Source organism: Macrosteles quadrilineatus, unplaced genomic scaffold, assembly GCF_028750875.1.
Source record: "Macrosteles quadrilineatus isolate MER2022 unplaced genomic scaffold, UCM_ALF_1.0 Scaffold_2__2_contigs__length_208266976, whole genome shotgun sequence".
Taxonomy (NCBI): domain Eukaryota; kingdom Metazoa; phylum Arthropoda; class Insecta; order Hemiptera; family Cicadellidae; genus Macrosteles; species Macrosteles quadrilineatus.
The window spans coordinates 13,309,160-13,333,133 of NW_026542595.1; the positions used below are offsets into that span (position 1 = coordinate 13,309,160).

At 33.7% G+C, this 23,974-nt stretch overlaps 1 protein-coding gene across 9 annotated transcripts in view; it reads left to right on the top strand.

Annotated features, from left to right (window-relative positions):
• Positions 1–23,974, top strand: part of LOC128986887 (protein unc-13 homolog 4B-like) — a 116,401-nt gene that overhangs the window by 89,607 nt on the left and 2,820 nt on the right. For all 9 annotated transcript variants that reach the window (XM_054407486.1, XM_054407482.1, XM_054407483.1 and 6 more), the window contains 9 exons: positions 166–217; positions 1,386–1,543; positions 5,850–6,066; positions 6,401–6,475; positions 12,496–12,603; positions 12,988–13,203; positions 13,596–13,805; positions 15,839–16,006; positions 22,619–22,760. In XM_054407486.1, coding sequence (XP_054263461.1) covers positions 166–217; positions 1,386–1,543; positions 5,850–6,066; positions 6,401–6,475; positions 12,496–12,603; positions 12,988–13,203; positions 13,596–13,805; positions 15,839–16,006; positions 22,619–22,760 — 1,346 coding nt within the window. The remainder of the gene's footprint in view (positions 1–165; positions 218–1,385; positions 1,544–5,849; positions 6,067–6,400; positions 6,476–12,495; positions 12,604–12,987; positions 13,204–13,595; positions 13,806–15,838; positions 16,007–22,618; positions 22,761–23,974) is intronic.

Consider the following 23,974-nt stretch of genomic DNA (forward strand, 5'->3'; position numbering starts at 1 on the left):
AGTGAAAAACATAGTTTTTAGAGAAAACTGTTTAACAGAATACTATAATTAATAATAGTTGGTACTAAAAATATTTTTTTCGGCATTAGGAGAACCTAAGGTTGAGGTAAGCTAAGTGTAGACTATGACAATATTGTTCACTAAACAATTAAATATATTTTTCAGGATGATACAAGTTTCTTATGCGAAGACTTTGTATACCATTTTTGAGTGTAAAGTAAGTACTCTTTTATACTCTTTAGAAAGTAGCTCTATACTAAGGATAGCTATGATCCTAACAGTTATATGATTTGAGCTAATTCAGGAGTAATAGTTAATGAAATAGCATTTTTTTACTAAATTAGATACTGTATAAGGCCGGCCACACACAGAACCAGACAAGGCGGGGCGCGACAGGGCATTTTGCCCCGGGGCGTCTTGTGCGACGGGAATCGCACGGGCGCTTATGGAGCTCCACACACAGGACCGGGCGAGGCAGGGCACGTCAAAAAGACACCCCCGGGCGCCCTCAGGGCAAAATGCGAAGGTCTCCAAAATTATGCCCCGAGGCAAGTCGCTGCCGGGCAGAACTTTCTGCGCATGCGCGGTCATGTGATTTATTCCCTTACGGGCTAATTTTGATAAGGATTATTTTACAACTGATACAATTTACATATAAGACTAAAAATTTATACGACCAAAGATTACATCCTTTGATAAGACTATACAAGTCGTAGTGAAGTAGTGATATTACTACAGTGGTTGAATACCTTACCTAATAGTTTATCTTGGCATTGATAACTGAGGAAAGAGAGGGCCAACGTTCATGTATTAAGGGTTTCAATAACCACTCCTCTGGAGGTATGACTTTGAATTTTATTTTCTATTCTGCTCCCAAGTATAAAGTAAAATTTAAAAGTTGGATAAATCGGCTCAAGGCTCAGAAATAAAAAATCCTATATTAATTTTCAGGTTTATGGGGGCTAAACTTTTTACTTGACGTGCCCTGCCTCATTCTGTGTCTGACAGCAACAAGACAGGGCTTAAGTCAGGCGTCTCGTCGTGCCCTGTCGCGCCCCGACCCGCCTGGTTCTGTGTGTGGCCGGCCTTAAGAGTGGAAAATGTGGTTGCAATAGGATTGGTTTCTGGCTTTTGCCCTAATTAAATAAAGTCAGTGCAGCTGTTTAAAATTTGTGTCCAACTTTTTATGTAGTGGTAGTAAATTTCTTAATTGTTTTACATGATTAGTTGAAATTTTTGGATTGAATTCCAAATAAACCCCACTTTTTCATCGGTGCCACTCACACCTATGCTCATACAACATCTTGATTTTAGTTTTCTAAATAAGTACAAATCATTAGTAGGTACCGGTATACAAATTATTGAAATTATTTTTGATTTGCTAGGTAAGTGAAATGACTGAGCCTTTAGTGAATGACATCTGTGCAAGTCTAAAACCCCTGAGGTATAAGGACAATTCTCACACAGCCAACATGGAGGACGACCCCCTGGCACTGGGAACAAGTCTGTTTGAACTCTACATTGAACTTCAGAGGCTGTCAGTGTAAGTCATCTACTATCTGGTCTAACTAGTATTTCATTACGCGAGCACTATGAATTGGAAGGTCACTGGTTTTATCCTGAAAAAATGTAGTAGCAGATGACCATTGGGCTTCTAAAAATGTTTACTAGTTAAGAAACAGCTAACCACGTGAACAGCTGAAACGCGCCTTGCCACGCTAACATGTATTATTTTAAATGGCACCGGTAATTTGTTCTTTACGATAAATAATTAAAACTATTGTACCTGTTGCTCGAATTTAAGCAATTGTGAAGTATTACATGCGTTATTTTAAAACTAACAACAGTCACAGTTTCCGATGACTTTAAAATAGTCGACTGTACCTAACAGTTCAATATAATAAACATTTCTTATAAATACGAGGGCTATCCAGAAAGTAGATTACGTTTTAGTCTGTATCCGCTAGGGGCGGGGCCGGCGCGACCATCTTGGTTATAATTCGTTATGCAGCTCAGTCGGCATCTAGCCGTGCTAGTAAGAGGTTTCTGCTGTACTCCATTGAGTTACTGTGACAGTTTAAAATGTCTATGTTAATTGAAAATTCCTCAAACTTTGTACAATTATTTTGATGACGGTACCATTTTCAAATAATATATATCATCATATCATAGTATTATTATAAATGTGAATGTTTGTGTGTTTGTTTGTTTGCTTTGTTTGTTTGTTTGTTTGTTTGAAATTCAATAACACATTAACTACTGGTCGGATTGGGCTGAAATTTTGTATGATGATAGCTCACACTCCTGATCTTATCTCAAAAATCCTTTCGGGCTCTGCCCCAGTGGCTCTGGAGTGTCCCATGTTGACCTTATGAGTATTAGTTTTTAAAAGGAATTAAAGAATTTTGTCAGCTGTTTCAACTACAGAAGTTGGTTCTGTAATATTCAATATCATTAAAAATGTATAAGGTTTGCCAACCGGGTGAAACACCATTAATTTTGTTTGCATTTATGGCAACAGCTAATCTGAACCAAGCAGCAAAAAAAAGCTGTGATACACAATGATAACTGTCAAAGTAGGATTACAGTTAAGTTTATGTTTTTAATTTATAAACAACTATATCAGAGTAACCGTCCTTTGTACGGGGTTGGCATATAAGTATAAAATGTTTATTACATTTATGGGAGAGGATGCGGTCTAAGAAAATTTGGTTCTTTAATAATTAATACGGTATGCTATAGTATATCAGATCTACCATAGGTATAATCGTTCTACGACTGCACCTAAACCATAGAAAAAAGTAAAGTTCTCATTGTGTACCACAGCTTTTTGTTGCTAGTTGGTTCAAATTAGCTGTTGTCATAAATGCAAAAAAAAATAATAGTGCTGCACCCTGTTGGTAAACCTTATAACTTTTTAATGCTATTTAATATCATAGAACCAACTTGTGCAGTTTAAACAGCTGATAATATTATTAAATTCCTTTTAAGTATGAATACTCATAAGGTTAACATGGAAAACTCCAAAGCCACTAGAGCGGAGCCTGAAAGGATTTTTGAGATAAGAATAAGAATATGTCTATATGTTAATCGGGAATGTAAGCTATCATCATACCAAATTTCAACCCTGTCGGTTTAGAATTTTTCACGTTTACTTGTCACTAACATCCATCCATACATCTGAACTTTCTCACTATTAGTAGGATATTTTTGATATTGTGTGAATATTCGATAATTAAATTTTTTTATTGCTTAGGTGTAGTGGTAGAACATTATGGCTATATAGTAGATGTGTTATACCATAGACAAAAAGAAAGAAATATAGACTGTCAGCCGTGCTGTGGTTGCCATGGTTACCATAGGTTCCGGCGCACACCGCTGTAGTTTACGTAGCGCGTACGCCGTAACTACCGTGGTGCTCCAAGCGGAGTGCGCCAGAACCTATGGTAAACGCAGCACAGCTGACGGTCTATATTTAATTCTTTTTGTCTATGGTTATACTATAGCATAACCAAGCATATCTGAAGTTAAAAGAACCAAATTTTCTCAAACCCATTGCAAATACAAAGCACGAGTATAACTGCAATAAGCATTTTATACTTCTACGCTAACCCTGTACAAAGGACAGAATTCTGCTAATTGTATAATAAGAGCATATTCTATTATCTATTTTCAGAGCCTCGGATTTAGCTTTGTAAAGTAAATGAGTGAAAATTTAAAAACGTACGTTTTCATGTCCCTAGCCTTTTACTTCGTAGCTACTGGATTTGTAGTTTATTATTATGTGTTTTAATATTTTTTGGGATGGGGGTAACATGTTACACACATTTATTTGGTTTTAAATAGGTTCTAGGTATTTTTTTCGTATTTTTAAAGTCTCGAAATTCACGACCATGACGTGTCCCTAGGGTACATTTTCCAACTTTCACGCTGTTTTTAGACTAATTATTCATGCAGCAATATATAAAGCCATATTTTTATGTCATCAATGGTTATTAAACTTACAAAAAAGGAGCATATTATAATTTTATTGTCATTGCAAACTGACTACCATGACATAATAAGTCTGTCCCTCGATTTGGCGTCACGACCATTTGGGAAAATTTTTCAACTTTGGAGCACGACAGTGGCAAGCCTGGCGTTGATGGAGTCAGTTGGTTTTAGAGACTAGTTCGGGGTGTACGTCAGGATTGTAGTGCCGGTCGTTTCGAGTTGAAAGGAGGAATTACAAGATTAATACAGGAAAGGTTGTGTTTTTTGTAATTTTGGTGTGTCCATGACCGTACATAGTCATTCGATGAAGTAGACATGGTGTTAATTTTTGTTTATAAGATATTTCAATTGCTAGATTAACCTAGAAGTCCACTTTGTATCCTCGAACATGAGGTGCAGAGCTACCGCCAGAACAGAGCCAAATAACACGTAATTTCACGACCAAAGTTTCACGACCATCGCGGGTTTTTTCACGACCTATCCAGCCTTATGGATTATAGTGTGTTTGGTCGTGACAATAACTTTAATATAATTGTAATTTGAACAGTTTAGTTCAATTGAAACACATATTTTTATTATAACTAATAGTATAATTAAAGGATTGTTTAGAAAGATTTAGATTTTTTTATAAAATTCACGACCGTACCGCTTGTCCCTGACCATCACGTTTATGATTTCTGTCATAAAAATTTCAAAAATTAAAATATCGTCATATTTCAATGTTTTATACACAAATGAAGCACGCCTCTATGCAAACATAACGATTTTTCGGGTCTCAGGTAAGTTTTTTCGGAGTTATACAAACTTAAAAAGATATTATTGGCTTTTTTTCAATTTTTTTGAGTTTTTTATTTTTTTCTAGAAAGACCAAATATACTAAAAGCTCAGTGACCTTTTTAATGTATAATGGTCATAAAAGTAAATTAGTTTATAGCAAAACATAGTTATAAAAATAATATTAACTATTTTTAATATTCATTTAAACGTCTGTTATGGTCGTGACAGGATTTTGTGTTTTTCCACTAAAGATGCTCTTTTAAAAAAAAACTACCAAAGATATTGCGTTACCATGGACATTTTATGAAACTTCAAATGTTAATGAAATAAAAATAATAATAAAAGTTTTGAAAAAATGGGAAAAAAATTTGCAAAGTGTGTTTCCTGAAAACGTACGTTTTTAAATTTTCACTCAAATATTTTTTTAGCAAATTTCCTTATATGAAATATGCTGTTATTGTAGGCCTCGTGGTAAGACCTGGACCCGGGACTGATTTACGTCATTGTTTTGAGGTCCCCAGAGGCCAAAAAGACCCTTAGTTCATTCATGTGTTCGTAAGGGCAATAAATCAAGCGGTTTTGATGAAATTCGAGTAAATCTATGTATCTTTGAATGAGTTCGCGAATCAACCGTTGCTTTGCCTAACGGTTACGGAGGAAAAAAGTGTTGGCCTTTGTTCAAAAATTTCCTGTTATTCTTATAAAGAATAAATAAAATGTTGTTTGTTTGTTTATGGATATATTAAATCAAATTTGGCAGTTTTGTCTATTTCATACTAAGCTTTTAACATTTTAATGAAAAACATACCTCTTCCCTGTAGCAGCAAACCTAAGTACTCATTAAAATTAATGATATTTAAATGGGAAATAAATCTGACAATATTAAGGGAATATTTTAGGAGAAGTCTAGCCCTAGCCAGGTAAATGGAAATTTGCTTAGTCTGCAGTTTCACAGCGGGTCTATTTTTATGCTGCATTTGTTTAAAACTTAATTTTAATACATATTTTGATACAGATAAATTGAAATATATTTTTTTTATTATTTATCACAGCTGACTAAATTAACCATTACATTGCAGCCTAGGTACAGCAATCTGCCCATCGGAGTCTGATAACTTCCACATCACTCGGTTCCACACATGGTTCCATCGTGGAGTCGCTCACTGGCTAGATATTGCAGTTTACAAAGCAATGCATCGCATACAGCGAGCCGTGGAACTTGATGAACTCATCCCTATAGATTCAACTGTCAGATACTCTTCTTCTGCTGTTGACACCCTTCATATATACCACCAGGTAAGACGCAATTGTGTCTTATTCATTGTCAAAATAAAATTTCATTCAGTTTCTCCAAACAAACAAAATAGGTGTGTTGTGACTTTTGAACTTATTTTAGTTTCCATTTAAATAATTCAACCTCAATGAATGTTCGTTTCTTATTTATTTTCATACTATTGTAATCACTCTGCAACAATGGAATTTCAATAATTTACATAAATTTACCTGTATGGAATTGGGAAAACCAGCAGGTTCACCATAGGAGATATTATTATCATTTCTACATTAATTAGTATCCTCTACTACTCATTGAAGTTGAAAAATTTTGTATAGTAATTTGTTTCTTTTGCAGATAAAAACATTCTGGCAACAATTGTCGTGGCCCGATGTTGAAGGATCATACACGTTCGTTGCAAAAATCATGGATGTAAGTAAATGTTCCCTATTTTTATTGCTCAAAATAATTACAGAACAACTTCAATACAACAATCCTAGGTATATATTTTTTTCGGAACTGAAGAGTTTTGTGGAGATAACATTTTCCCTCTACTTAATGAACAAACTGAACACAACCTTAATATATACAATTTTTAGTAAACTTGGCAAAATAAGCCAACCTCAGTTAAGCAAATTTCTTGTGGTAGAGTCTCTATATAAGACAATTCCTACAACTTCACCTCATTAATAATGAACTTAAAGTATCCTACAATAAAAAGAAGAAAAAATTGTGTTTCAACATGAAAGCTTATAGTTAAAGCAACAAGAATTGGTGTGCCGTGATGAAAAGCTATGAAATGTGTCTTGAAGGTACGTGAAAGTTTTCTTGAAAAGGTCTGTTTGAGAGACAATGGATAAAAACTATCACCAAATTACATTGTTCATATCGACTTGACCATGTTGACAGACCACTATCACAGAACTTTTTCCTAACAAACAGGATAAAGAAAACCTATAAAATACAACATACAAAATAGGGTGGGCATTATTTTTCAGTAGTCTATGAGTACTGTAGTATATTGATTTTACTTTCTGTACCTTAGGCCAGTTCTAGACATTTTCTTATTGTAAGCGAACAACATTCTGGCCCCCTCCCCATAAAAAATGTATGGTAGTCAGTGCCGAATTTTGGTAAAATTGTTGCGGGCTACAGTGTTTTGTAAACTAAAACAACTTTTCAGAAGAAAAATTGAACTTTTTTATTTTCTAGAACTTATTATTTGCCAAGATTGCGGGTAACGATTAAGATGTCCCGTGATCGCAAGAGACGTTCACAATTTAACAGGGTCTGCGGGTAGGGATAATAATGAGGTCTCCGTGACTGTGGAAGATTTTCACCGTTTCAAGGCCATCGCAGGTGGTAATAATCTTGTTTCGTGATCATAGAAAATATTCACGATTTCGTAGGGATTGCGGGTAGCGATTATGATGTCCCCGTGATTGTGGGAGATGTTTACAATCTGGAAGCGCATGCGGATAGCCATGATGATTATGTATCCATGATTGCAGGAGATTTTGCAGTTTCATGGCGATCGCAAGTTGACAATGATAATGTTTCTTGATCATGAGAGATGTTCACAGTTTGTTGGCGATCCCGTGTTTGTTCGGGTTAGTTTGGCCTAGGGCCGCAAGTACCCTAACACACTGATATTAGTAAGGACTATTCGGATACATGAAAAAAGTAAATAACAATTCTTATACGAAACGTGCAAATGTCTGCCGGACTAGTCAAAGTAGATAACAGAGCGGTGCCCGACGGACGAGTCCATTTGATATCATTTGTGGAATTCTTATTTTGGGACAATAATAATAAAGTAAAGGGATTGTGTTTAAGGGTCTCGCACCTTATGATAAACGATTTACCCTAACTCCTTACTCATACAGCCATATTTTGGTGATATATATTCAATGCCTTTAGTCACCTTCCATTAATTAATACTGAATATCAGATAATGTTTAGGCCCCCCTTTTACTTAGCGCCCTACGCAACCAGTGGCGGATTTACCTACGGCACCGCCCCTAGGCCCGTTCGGCCGGCCGCCCCTTTGTGTTCCGCGATTGAGGAAAGGTTTCAATTGCATAAAAGCAATATTAAACTTCCCGTTGTTGGCATGCTTATTAATGCATTTTCCAGGAAAAACATAGTCACTATATGAGTAGGGCCTACTTTATATTAAAGTTGTATTACTAGGTTTTAAGAAAAACATATATTTAGTTGTTGAGAGTTGAGACAAGAATAAATATGAATATGAATAGCCTAAATAAACGCCGAACGCATTCCCGTTTTTGACTAAATTCAATTCAAATGTATTCAGCTTAAATTAGTTTGTTTTGGTTTTTTTTATAATTTCTATGAAATTATTAATACATATATAAATTTGAATTTAGGTGTTAACGTAATAGGGCTGGTGATAATATATTAAATTACGGTAGTAAAAGTACAACAGAGAACCCTAAAAATTATATTTCTAGTAGATATATATATTCCAGTTAGTTATATAGATATACTGTATATACAGGGTCTTTTTAAAAGAATGCCGGGATTTTAAATGATAATTGCTTGGGTAATATTCAAGGCAACTAAACGTTTTATGTAATATTGAAACTAAAATAACTAAGTTTTGTTTCTCCTTTAGCAAGGGAGGAAATTTTGACCTTGACATGCGCAAAACAGGTGCCGCGGTGGTAGGCCAATATTGTGACCCATACGCCAGTCGCTAGTATGACGTTTGTTTACGGCACAACAGAAGACACAAATTGTAATTGAGGTTCGCATGGTTTATATCACAGCCACCTCTAATACAAGGCCGCGACGTTCGAACTGGCAACGCCGCAATCACACCCCCTCTGCGTCCGTCTTGAAACGCGCTAGGCTATGAACATCAATGAGAGTATTGCTGATCTGTATCAATGAATGAAAGTATTTAAATACGTAATAACATATTTTAGTAGATTTTTAAATATGGTAAAATAGACAAAATTGGAATCTATGTTGTTTATTTAGTGAAAAATTGCAACATACCGCAATATGTCTAAAACTAAAAATATACAAACATAATGTTTTTGGTTGCATTTATCGTATTGTAAGTACGATGATTGTGGAAATAGATGGACTTTTACATATTTCCTTTGTTAATTTGATAATCTACACTATTGTATAAAAATCTCATGGTGTCTGTATGTGTATATACAGTATGTGTGTTATTCAACATAGTAAAAACTAATATATTACAGGTATGACAGACTGTGCTTAAATTTTACAAAATAAAACTACTATACCAAGAATGGTTATACAGTAGGACTAACTTATTGCCACTTCAATATTTGTAGAGACTTTGGGATTTGTAGAAACTAACATCTAAAAAATTTTTCTAATAAAATTAATTTTTAATTTTTAATAGGAATATTATGTTTTAGTCTACCTGAGGAAACCATAAGTTAGCGACAACAAAATTTGAAGTTTTCATTTTGAAGGCATATACTGACTAAATAATTTATTTTCTTTGAATAATTACTAAGAAAAACGTTAGCCATTTTGTAAACGATTTCAGAAGCTAGGCCTCTATATGGCTTTCCACAATATTAATAGAATTTTTTTATCACATCAAATCAAATCAAATCATTTATTCAGCCAGAATTAACAATATACAAGTTGTATTGGCTAAGTCAAAATGAAATAAAAGTTGGATTCATGTACTTAAGAACTATTTACAAATATACAATCTTATACAATATACAATGGTGCAGATTTATATATAAGTATTTGCATCACTATTAATGGAACTGAGTTTAGATGTAAATTCTTGGACGCTATAACAGGAAAAGTTAATCAACAAAGATTTTAATTGTCTTTTGAATTTTAACAGGTTTGGTTCAAGTTTAAGAAAAAGTGGAAGTGAATTAAAAAGTGTTATGCCATTGTACAGTAAGTGTTTCTTGAAGAATGTTGTTGAATGTTTAGGAATAGGTAATGTGTGTGAATTGCGCAATGTGTATTGGTTTTTTACAGAAAAATCAAATTTAGAAAATTCCTGTTTCACAAATGTTAAAGATTCAAGAATGTAAATGGATGGGAATGTCAAAATCTTTGAACTAAAAAAATATTGTCGGCAGGATTTGCGCTTTTTTAGAGAGAAAATAGTTCTCACAGCCATTTTTTGGAGTTTAGAGTTTAGTGTACATCAACATTCAGACTGGATTCGGAGACTATGATGCTTTTATTGTTAGATAGTGTAGTACATATTTTCTTACTAGTAGGCCTACTTAACAGAAACACCGGCTTATTTCTTTGAAGTGGTATTTATTTAAGTTATTTGAATCACTTAACAACAGCATTTATCAATAAGATAGACAAATAAATAAGGAAATAGTACGGTATTACTACCTAAAACTTGCTTATCGCGTCTATATTTACACGAATCGTTGTCTTATTCTTACATTTTTTTACAAATTTAATCTAAGCTCATATTTGTGAAAAATGTTTCACACCAAAACGAGAATATTTTTAAGATGTCTAATTTGATCGAAGAATAGCAGAAAGCAACTGTTGCTTACGCGGCGGATCAAGTAGTCTTAGAACACTGTATGTATTATTCATTTAATTGAGCTATCGTAGGCCTAATTATTCTTGCATCCAGGCACATCACATCTATCTGGCATGCTGTAGTAAGAAGTTTAATGTCATTACTAATGATTAAAGGTAGTAGAAACGCGATTATGTACGTAGAGTACGCGACTCCTCCATTCACTGTAATGGTAAAACGACCGAACGCCAAGACACTGATGCGACGTTGCCGCTTTTCACTCGCCGCGGCCTTGTATTAGAGGTGGCTATGTTTATATTCATTGCTAAATCTAAATTTAAATCTAGGCCTACTTGATGATGAAAAAAAAATCGAAGCTGGTTTAATGGTTTAATCTTTTAAAAACACCCTGCATATTAATTTAATGTAATAATATCATGCATCATATAGGCCTACTCATACTAATGATAAATACATAATACATAATAATAAAGAACTTAAGAACTATATTTTATGTTATATCATTGACTATTGGGTTGTATTAATAGTCAAAGGTTATATACCTATTACGAAATATTCATACCTTAATTTTCCCATTTTTGGTGAAGAAGATTCAAAATAAGACAGCTCACAAGGTTTGTTAAGCTTGATTTATTATTACTCTTGATATCTTGTATTAATACTTTTTTTAATACGAACAGGTAAAATTCGTTTAAACTCCTATTTTTATGTAACAGAATACTGAAATGCAATCTAAATGAAAAAAGTGAACAATTAGTAACTTATAATTATGATGTTCTTTGTATCTGAAATATATAGTATAGGCCTAGTATTTTTAATTGTTTAAAGGGATTGCTTCAAAAACCAAACTGTTAACAAATTCTGAATGTGAAAGCATATTCTTACATATTTTTACATCTACATCAAACGTTTACGTCTTGCTTTCATTACAGAAAACTCTTCTATCAACTGTTCAAATGCAAAGTCTTCACAATTAAGGATCTCGGCTTCAATATTAAGAATAGCTAGGGAATTTAACTTGTCATCCTTTAGGGTAGAACGCAGATAAGACTTGATCCTCTTTAATAAAGAAAATGATCTTTCTGCAGAACAGTTGCTAACTGCAGTAGCAAATACTACATCCTAAAAGCTATATCCACATTAGGAAATGTATCCTCCAATTTTTCTTCTCTGAGGAACGCTCATTGAGAGAGGTGTGCATGTGACGTTATTGCACTTTATCAATTTAGAAAAATGCACACACTCACTCCCAAATGATGACTCTAGGTCGGTATCGTAAATGTTTTGGAGTTTTGTTGCTTTTTCTAAAATTACTGATGGTTGTGTATCTGAAAGTGATGTGAGTCATCTTCGCCGATCGATAATCACCTGGCGCCCGCCGCCACGCACGCCGCCCGTAGTCGCCCATCACGTTACCCGCTGCCTAGGCGCCCTGGCGGGCGCCCCTCAACGGCTGGCGCCCCTAGGCACGTGCCTAGTGTGCCTTATGGTAAATCCGCCACTGTACGCAACCACGTACTTTGCTTAGCACTTAAACCGGCCCTGTCTGTACCTTTAGATTTTACACCTTTATTTTCAGCTGTAATGTTTACTTACAACATTCTGTTTGGAATAATCATTTGTGTTCGCTTTTTTATTTTTAGAAACCGTAAGTTTATACGATTTATCAATCAGTTTAAAAGGTTTCGAATGTATTTGAGGTGGTTTTTGAACTTTTGATATGGCAATATTTTATGAATGTAACAAGTTCTGGGTTTGATCTCTTGGGATTTTGTTGTATTGAGGTTGCACAACAATAAAATATTTTACTCAGTTCTTCTTCTATTAGCCGTATTTCCCCGTATGCTTTTTAGTCATAACATTTTAAGCACAAGTTACTTTATCAACAATTCTGTTATTTTTCCAGGACATTTGTAGGTGTTCAGATCACTATGCAGATATCATGGCTTCGAGAGTAGAGAAGATGGGTGAAACTCAAACTGTCTACCAGAAGAAATTTGAAGTTACAAATGAGGTATGGAGTAAATATTGGTATTAAATTAAGTTTATTTTGAAAAGTAATTAACAACACGAATATTATAACAGAAACAGTATTGATCATAAACAAATGACGCCACCATCCCGAAAGCAAACATGTTTGTATTGTTATTTAAATTAAACTGTAAAAAAAGTCCAAACCATATCTAAATGTTATCAGTGGTTCGAGCTAGTGACGTTTTATATTTATGATGCACTAGAGGATGTCCAGTGGTCGAAAACTCAACCAAAAATATGTAATGTAAACAGATATCTCTATTTTCACCCCACGCTGTAAATAAAACATGTGATTGGAATTTCTTCAATTTGTTTAAATTTCTGTTACATGATGTACTGGATTCTAAGATGTTTTTTTTTTCAGTGGTGCTTGGCTATCAACAATATTGACTATGTGCGCCAGTCAATCCAGCCGTTTGTTAAAGAACTGGGGTTGGATGACATCATCAAGAAATTGGCAGAGTTTCAGAGTCACTCAGCGGCTGAACATTGTAGGGAAACATTGCAACTAGTCTTGGATAATGCAGTGGAGACGGTCAAAAACAAAATTTTGGACCTCTTGGAAACAGTTGTTGAGAAGGTGAGCACATCATGTTCTGGTGAGAGAGATGTTCTGTTATGTTATTTGACTAAATTACATAACAGCAAATGACATCATCGCATTAAAACTTTTATTTCTCCTTTTTTTTCTCCTTTGATAAATGATCTTCCAAAAACATAAATTATCATATCATTCTAATATTATTTTAATTATATTCTGAGAACTGAGAAAGTCAGAAATGTTTGAAAATGATAAAAAATTGGATAAAAATAAGTGAATTTTTAAATTACCTCATACAAGTAACGATCTCCATATAAATAGTTATGTAGCCTAATACAGTATTTTTAAAGTCCGCACATGAACTTAACTGACTGTTCTAGTGACTTTTAACTAGCATATTCTTGATGGCAAGTACTGTTCACTCTTTGCAGATGAGTCCAGCAATCAGGAGGTTTTTAATGGAAGGAGCAGAGTTGGCAGATCAAGAGAATAACTCTGTTGATCGACTGATGCAGTACCTAGACGAGAACTTGACGACTCTTGGCTCTCAACTGAACCCCGACAACTTTGACAGAATTCTCAACATTACATTTAACAAGCTGGCAAACATCATGTATGAGTTGGTTGAGAATGGGCTCGAGGTAAAGAACTATTATTTAACCTGTTAGTCAAGTTGGCCTATGTGACTAGTTTTGTTATTTGGTGATATTGAATAAGTATTAACATTGTGTTTGGTTTTGGATGTATATATCTATCTAGTGCCAACAGTTACCTTTCCCATAGTGACTTAATGATTCAGGCTTCAGAAGCATGCAAATATCACACCAAAGATCACATCAAACATTCATACAAAGTTACAAATGAGATTGGCTTTTCACCATAGCTTAGTTCACCATTTAAAGCTTAGCTAGTACATTTTTTGTCATACTACCGCAAAAACAAATGCTTTAAATGCAGTGCATGTCTAAAGTATCTCTTTTGCTCCCTAGGTAGTAAAAAACCATTTAGTTACCAGGGCGTGAAAGTCAGCTGTCATAAAAGTTTAATATTTAAAGCAAATCGCATGTTCTTAATCTCAGCTAGTAATTTGTTACAATAATGATACTGCCTTGTTTGCCTAAAGTAAACTCAAATTACATCAGCTTAAGCAACACTCAACACACACAACAATGTTGGTCAACTTCAACTCATCAACTGTGAGGGAATCAACAACTCAGTGCTGATGTTACAGATTTAAGTGAATTTCCCATAAGGGAATAAGTTGTTACCGTAGGTCTCATAGTAAAATCTGGACCTGGGACTGATTTGCTTCTTTTTCTTTTTGAGTTCCCCAGAGGCCAAAAACACCATACGTTGAAATTCATATATATATATATGTGTCCGTTAGCACAATAACTCGAGCAAAAATGATCCGATTTTGATGAAATTTGATAAAAACGTGTAAACCTACATTTATTTGAACGAGTTACCGAACCAGCATGATCGGACTATGGGAACAGAGGTTTATAGGAGGTTTTTTGGGTAAAAATTTGTTTTTTCCCATTTGTACCCTAAAAACATTTTTTTTCAATTTCTTTTAAACCATTTTGAAGAGCTTATAAAAAAATAACTTTGTTTGTGTAAGTGTTGTTATGCAATGGTTAAGAACATAAAAAAAAATTACAATTAAAAACGTTATTCTTATGGAGAATAAGTAATCTATCGTAGTTTGCTTGCTTATGGATATATTTTGATCAACTTTGGCAAATTGATTTATTCCATACCATCAATAATTATAAACATTTAATAAAAAACACCCTTTCTCTTCCCTGTAGCAGCAAACCAAAGCACTGCTTAAATAAACTAATGTTATTTAGGTAGGGAATGAATATGTCATTTAAGGAGATATTTGAATGAAAATTCTATTAGGCAAATGGAAATCTTCTTAGTCTGCAGATAAATTTTAAGGTCCATTAAGAAAGGGTAGTTAATTTTAAATACATTTAAAGGCGGTGGGGCACACGGGAGGGACTAAGGCTAACATATCTTGTAGTGTCAGCGTTTGCCGCTAGAACTGCTAAGTTGAAATAATTTAAATTATTATTATTTTTTTTATTTTTTGTTATAAAATTATAACTTTTTAATTATAAAATATTGTTTCAAATTATAAAATAAATTTTTAATTTTTAAAATTAAACTGTCATAACATAACCTAACCAACCAGACTTGCTGATAATATAAAAACTATATAAGATAAAAATCGAATTAATAATTACTTATAATTTTTAATTAATTATAAAATTAATTTTAAAATTTAGTATTATAAAATTAAACTGTCATAACCTAACCTAACCAACCAAACTTGCTGATATGAAAAATTTGTTGACAAAAAGTTAGTGCTGCCAGCGGGATTTGAACCCGGGACCTCCTGAACATCAATCCGAAACGCTACCAACCATGCCACGAACGCCGCTGAAATCTCATCGTTTCGTTACGGTAATCGTGTCGCCTCAAGAGAAGACATTAGCCACTAGAGATATGACGTCACTACACCTTTAGCCTTAGTCCCTTCCGTGTGCCCATTCCCATTTAAAGGAAGAATAATTGTGTTAATCCCTTACTTTCTTAGAAATAATTTCACACATTTTTTATCAACAAGATAAACTAGTAGCCAATGTGTGTGATTTTGTTTCAGAAAAGGAAGCCACCACCTTTTTTTGCCAATCTGCACAAAACTCTGCATGTGTTGATGGGTTTCTTTAGACAAGGGGAGAACAATCAGAACAATAACAATGAGATGATGTCCCAGATAGAGAGGTTGCTGACCTTACATGGGATGGACACTCCAGAGCTCGTCATGCAGGTAAGCCATTAGCACCACTACTTTACAAACGTACTATCTTCCAGGTATGGCAGATAACATTAGCAATTGTTTTTTTATGTTAACTGAACTGTAAAACTTTATTTTCTATTCGCACCAGCTAAAAATTACAAATACAGTCTAATATATCTAAGTAAAATTAAGTGATGGAAAATATTACGTATATGCCTATATAATATATCTACCGATAACTGATCCAGGACTTTTGGGTTAATAAGTATAACAAGTGATTGGAAAATAAAATACATCTATATACCGGTAAAATATACTACCTATTAATCAATGAAGAAAAACTTCACGACTTGTAAATATAGTGTTAGATAATATACTGGCAAAAATAACAAAACCACATTTTCTTGACTATTATTATCATCATTTTTGGACTTGGACTTTTTTTCAATAAGACTAATTGAAATAATAAGGTATTAATAAATATAATTATTTCAATTTTAATGTTGTAGGAATGATTATTTTATGTATACATAGTGTCTTGTTGGTTTGATGAATTAAACATGACTTCACCTGCTAAGAGTTGTGAATTAACTGAAGGCAACTTGGTGTTTGCCAAAGTTAAAGGACATCCATATTGGCCGGCTATAGTGAAGAATGTTGACAAGACTTCCTATAAAAACACCACTAAGTACAAAGTAGAGTTTTTTTGCTTCTAATCAATGTGCTACTCTCAATAAGAATGACTTGTGTCTTTACCAAGACAATAAGTTTAAATACCCAGTTGAATCTGTAGCAATGAAGCACAGAGAAAATTATAAACAGGCATTAACAGAAATCCGTAAACTCTATGAATCTAGAAATCTATCACCAAAAACAACTCTTCCATCCTCTAAAAATATGAATAAAACACCATTTCATAGTATTCAGAAGGAAAATCAAAATAAAATACCAGTAAACTCTGATGAGTCTACAAATATAGGCCTAAACGATCAAAATTCTCAACTAATTTCTCTGACAGAAAAAAGCTGTATAGTTGAAAAGGAATTAAATCAAGAAGAACACTGTACAACCAGCAACTTCCATAGTAGAATTTTGTTACAAGAACTTAATAAATATAAATCTGAAAATTTAAGTCTTCAAGCTGTTGTTGATAGCCTTCAAAATGACGTTAAGATTTTGGAGGAGGAAATAACTAAATTAAAATCTAAAACAGTCTGCATTCGTTGTTACCCTACCCTCAAAACCCTCAGCAGTTCTACACCTTCAGGAAATACATGGAAAACAGTAACAAGAGCTAGTAAAATTATCATGCCTCATACTCCTAGTATTGAGAGTGAAAACAGATTTAACGTGCTTTCTCCCTCCTCTAGTACAATTGATGATAAATCATTTGAACATTTAAACTATAATCTTGTTATCAACAAAAAACCAGCAACCCAACCCAGTAATAGTGCCTATAACATCAGAAAAATAACAAAACAGAAGAGCAATGATGGTAGAAACAAGTTTATAATGTTATCAGACAGTCACGGCAAGGTCCTCGGTAACTTAGTTCAACAAAGAATCCCAGACAATGTGTGTTCTTTTGTCAGACCAGGCGCAAAATTTGATAAAGTTGTTGAAGAAGTTAAAAATCACACAAAGGAATTAAAAAAAGTGACAATCTATTAGTCATAGCGGGCACAAATAATATGGAAAATACAAGTGTAAATCAACTGATTGAAGAGATTTTAAAGTTAATAGAAGATACAAAACATACTAACCTGATACTTGCTACAATACCTATGCGACATGATCAGCCTGAACTTGATTTGAAAATCGCCCAAGTAAATTCAGAAATTGAGTTGATTGCCAAGAGATATCCAGAACTTAAACTCTTGCCACTGCACATGCTTTCTCGACACTTTTTTACAACTCATGGGCTTCACATGAATAAAAAGGGTAAAGCTAAAGTGGCGGAGATTGTGTTCAGCCTTATCTACAAAAAGAAGAGTATCTCAGATAAACCAAACAAACCTGTGAACTCCAGTAAAGCGCCTATGAGTCATAAAGGTGTATCTGTTCTGGAGGAAAATATGAGAGAGGTTATAAACAAGTTTAGAAATGACTCGTCAGTAGCACTGGCTCACACCATATCCGCTGACTTTGAAGATGAAAAGCACATGTCGGCAGGGGTAGCAGTGGTGTTCAGGAATAGTTTTGGTAGACCTCAAGCTTGCAACCTTATAAACAAGTATTTGGCATACCAAAAAATAGAAAACGGTCCTACAGTATATAGCCTCATTACAAAAGATAAATATTATGGTAAGCCTTCCAAAAATCAATATGATGAAGCTTTCAGTCAGCTTGAGCAAGATTTTAAGTCCAAAGGTCTGAAAACACTAATTTGTTCAGCATTGGGATGTGTGCGAGATCTGATTGAACCACAACACTTCACACAAAACATTGTAAACTTCCATCGTTCAACAGGAGCATCAGTTTACATTATCTCCTACAGTCAAAAGGCACAAAGAGTCCTTTGGAGAGGTCTTACACACGAGGAATTTGTCAAGACCTTGAAACTTCAAATTTCAACGAAGCTTCAAGAGACTCAACCTACAGCAAGTCTTCCTCAGATGACATCACCAAAAATACCTGTCCCTACCGTGCAACAGATGCAGCAAGATCTTCCCACTGAGCATCAACTGCGGCTGTCTTCTTCTTCGACCTCCTCTAATTGTCTTCCACGACTCCAACAATTGCAATCCTCATCATATCCTACTGTTACACAACTACCACAACATCCATCTACTTCAATATATCCATCATACCTTACACAGATCCCTCCCTCAGAACTCCTTCAAAAGTCATTATCCTCCAAAAGCCTGGCACACCATCCCACCGTAACGTCCACTCCGAATAGTACTGATTTCTACCAAGCACCTCAGCAACCTGAATGTACATTACTCCCACAGTCCTCTCCAATTGAACATTCCATCCAAACACCCCACTCATCCAAAATACCCAACCAAGCCTCTTCCCCTAGTGAAGTGCATGAAAAAATGAAAAGTGTTGATTTGAGTGGTAATCCTAATATGAGCAGGGGTTTTTTAGATTAATGCAAGTCAATGTTCAATGTTTAAGAAACAAAGAGTTGTACCTTGAATCTGTTACTGAAAAAAATAATATTAATTTAATTTGTGTTTCTGAACACTGGCTTAAACAAGAACAAATTGATTTATATGTACCGAAAAATTTTATACCAGCTAATGTAATTTGTAGAGCTTCAAAAAATAATGGGGGGGGGGTTGGAATTTATGTCAGGGATGGTATAAAATTCTCTATTATAGATGTATCACAGTTTTACTCTGAAGTTGACTTTGAGCTTTGTTGTATTAAGTTAATAGATGAAAATATATTAATCTTAAGTATTTACAGATCTCCAAATGGGGACATCAATACATTTTTTGAACAGTTTGAAGAGGCAATCAGAAAGATATTAAAAAATAGATCCAAAATAATAGTGGCAGGGGATTTTAATATTGAAATGGCCAGGCCATCTGATAATGATTTAAAGTTTGTAAAATTCAGCAATATACTCAGATCTCTTAATCTTTTTATCACAAATTTTCAGCCTACTAGAGGTAATGCCTGTATAGATAATGTTATTGTTAACTTTAATGAAAACCTATATAGTGTGAAGTGTGATGAAAACTGTTTTGCAGATCACACTCCACTCTTATTCAATATGGTTACTACATCAAATACAAGTAAAAATAGCCTTGATAACAAAGCCTCCAGTGTATTTATCAGGAAGCAAAATGACCAAAATTTAAACTTATTTATTTCTTATTTAAGAGAGGAAAGGTGGGAAATGATAGATGATTATAAACATAACAAAATTAGTGTTGAACATTTGTTTGATAGTTTTTTTAAAAGATATGTGAATTTATGGCACAATTGTTCCCCATTGGTCAAAGTAACGGACAGGCAACCTAAAAATAATAAAAATAATAAGCTTATAAAATGGTATACTCCTGAGCTTAGAATAATTAAGAATGATATGCTCAAGTACTTTACTGTCTATAAAAACTTAAGATCTACAGGTTCTGAGCTAACTCAGGCAGCTTATAATGTTTATATGAACCATAAAAGATTCTATAGAAATAAAATGACTCTTGCCAAAAAGAACGCGGTTGAGCACTTCATCAGTAATGCTTCCAACCCATGTCGTGCTGCCTGGGCGGTAATTAAAGATGAGCATTCACCAACTCATAGTCAAGATGCCATACTTGACCCAGATGAAATGAATTCATATTTTTTAGATTCAATAAAAGAATTAAGTAAAGTAATACCACAAAGCCCCTACAAAGCAGAAGATTTTTTAGGAAACAACTCAATAAATACAACATTTTCTTGGTCAGAGGTCTCATCATCGGATATAATTAAAGTTGTTGCTAAATTAACAAATTCTAAATCAATGGATTATTATTGGATTTCTAATAATATTTTGAAAAAGACTATAAGTTTTATTAGCTACCCTCTTGCTTTTATATTGAATACCTGTATGAGGGAGGGATATTTTTCTCCATCCCTCAAAATATCGAAAGTAATCCCAATATTCAAAAAAGGTGATAAAAAAATGGTTCAAAATTATCGGCCTATTTCACTCGTTCCTATTTTTTCCAAAATATTTGAAGCAGTAATGTATAATCAATTAAATAATTACTTTGAAACAAATAACCTATTGTCAAACTCCCAATTTGGCTTTCGTCGAGGTAAATCCACAACCTCAGCAATTCTCACTTTAGTTGACCAGTCTCTCGAATTTTTAGAAAAGAAGGAATCTGTGTCATTAGTTTTATGTGATTTAAGTAAAGCTTTTGACACGGTTCCTTTTGATATCCTAACTAACAAACTACGTTTTTATGGCATCACTAATGATGCCATGCTTCTAATTTCTTCGTATTTATGTAATAGACTTCAATTGGTATCAATTAAAAATAAATGTTCTAAAACTGAAAAAGTTGAAACCGGTGTTCCTCAGGGCTCTGTACTAGGGCCATTTTTCTTTAACGTCTACATTAATGATCTTCCTACAAATATAAATACACAATCTGTTATATATGCGGATGATACAACTTTACTCGCTAACCATTCTAATTTAACAACCCTGCGCTTAATTAGTCAAGAGGCTGAACACAGAGCATATGATTGGTTTTCTGCAAACAGACTATCTTGTAATTCTGACAAATCACAATATATAACAATCAGTCTTAAAACAGAGGTAAAATTTGAATCAGTTAAACTTTTAGGATTTAATTTGGATTCAAAATTAAATTGGTCATCACACATAAAATCTGTTTGTAACAAAATTTCAAGAGTGAGGTGCTTGCTGTGGAAACTTAAGGATTTTGTTAGTCAAGAATATTTAAGATTGGCGTATTTTGGACTCTTTCAATCACACATACTGTATGGTCTTATTTTGTGGGGCCACTCTCCACATATTAATGACATCCTTTTACTCCAGAAAAAGGCGGTTCGAAGCATTGCTGGAGAGTGCTCGGATACACATTGTAAACCTCTTTTCATTAATTTCAGGATACCAACCATAGTAAATCTTTATATATTCCAAATTCTAATATATACAAAGTCAAACTTAGATCAATTCTCTTTCCGAAAAGACGTACACAATCACTATACAAGAGGTAGGGATAAAATAGATATATTGCAGCACAGATTGGCAAAAACCAAACATTCACATAAATTAAATTGTATAATGTTTTTTAATAAGCTGCCTGAAGAAGCAAAATTAGTTTCTTACAGTATTTTTAAAAATAAACTGTATGACTGGATTGTTAAAAATCCCTTTTACAAAATTGATGATTTTTTAAGTTGTGAAATTAATATTAGATTTTGAAGAGTAAGTTGAAATAAAGCTTTTATTTTCATGTAAGTGTCTATTTAAATTTAGATATTTTGTACTGTAAACACTGAATCACCTTGTAACTATGTATAACAATGACGTGTCCTATTTCTTTTATAAAGATCAATGGAAATAAATATTTCTTATTCTTATTCTTCTTATTCTTATTCTTATCATACTAAATAAATACTAGTTATAGGTTATTTTGGCATTCCAATCATTTCTATAGCTTTATTTTTTTTGTATTATTTTTCTAATAAAAGAGTATACTTCAAACTAAGATGACAATGACCATGGGCAATAGACTTAATTAACTGTGACTCATATTTAGGTTAAAATAAGCGTCCCCATCTCAATTATTGATAGTTGATAATTCATAAAAATAAAACAAAATTTAATGTTGACTAGCAGCCAGCGCCACTTTGTGACTTCAAAATCCGTGATATATTTAAATTAATTTACAATAATTTTCTATTGCAATTCCTATCAAAACACAAAATCTAAGGTAAGTCATTTTCTTCTTTACATTTTATATATACAGCATTACAATATTTTATGCTATGTTCTGTCATCAACTATCACCATGTCAATGCTGTACGTACACATGGGTTAAATAAATAGACAAACATAGAAATGAATGCAGTGGTCAAAACCAAGCCTAGGGCTATAGAAATGGTTCAACACAACATAGAGTAGTTAAGATGGAAGTGCTACAGAGAGTTTCTGTTTTCACACAGGTTCACATCGCACGCCTAGAGGAACAGAGGAAGATGGCGACCACACCCATGGGTCTGCTGACAGTAAGACTACAGTTTGTCCACGACACACTACGTTTGGAGGTCCTCAATGCTAGGAACCTCAAGCCCTTGGACTCCAATGGTAAAGAATTACACTACATATAGCATTTAAATTTGATTCCATTGCCTTGTGTTAAATTGATCTCTTGAGGTATACTGTCTTACAAAAATATATACAGTAATGTCAACAATGCATATTCTCTTCCATAAGGCCAATCATACTTTCATAGCACACTTTGATATTATCAGGAAACGATGAGACAAATACCATTTACTTGTAAATTAGACACAGCCTCCCAGCTAACATAATGCACTGTGATTCATTCTCGTGACCCTCAAACTCTATTTTAGAGGCATTCAAAAACTTATGAACTAGAACACTAGATTACGTGAAAACTGAAAATCTAGATATCAGCATTAATGATAAATTGAGCACCCAGTAATTGTCTCTGATTTTATATTATAGTAGGTGTTAGCCTTGAAATTGACATACCTAAGCTTGTACTCTACCTCTAAAATCATCGCAACTGTTAAGCATTGTGCACTAGGTTACTTGAAAGAGATGGTACTCCACCATCCTGATTAAATATTTGAATGGTATTCTTTTTACTTTTTACATCTTAAATTCTCAGAATAACATCAAATTACAAAAAAAAAAAAAAAAAAAAAAAAAAACAAGTAATTTAGCTCTATGTAGATTTGAAGTACTGTTTAAAGCAAGAGTCCATATGACACACTGTGTGACGTTTACAATTGCTTAGAAATCAGCCGTACAACAAGATAAATTACATTACAAGTATTGCTGAAAATTTTCCATTATTCAAATTATATGGAATTGGGAATTATGTGTATAGCCCTTGATCCTCTTATTTGATTTAATTTTAAAATTACAGATCTGTATCTGGTGACAATGCTATTTTTAGCAAATTACCCTGTAGCTGTTACTTTACTGTAGGTGGCACAGTAAGATATAGACCGATCGATATACTTTTTCATTTTGATGTCCCTAGACACCAAAACACTATTCGTTCAAATTTGTATATACCGGTCTATATATATATACGTCTGTGAACGTGATAACTCTACTAATTTTGTCCGATTTTGATGAAATTTGGCTTTAAGGTGTAGAGCAGGATAAACTTAAATGAGTTCGCGAACCAGCTTGATTGGACCATGGAACGGGGTTTTATGGGGTAAAAAAATGGGTTTTTTTTTCATTTTTGAACATCAAAACAAGAAATTTCCCAATTTCTCACCAAACCATTTTAAAGAGATAAAAACAATTGAAAACCCAAT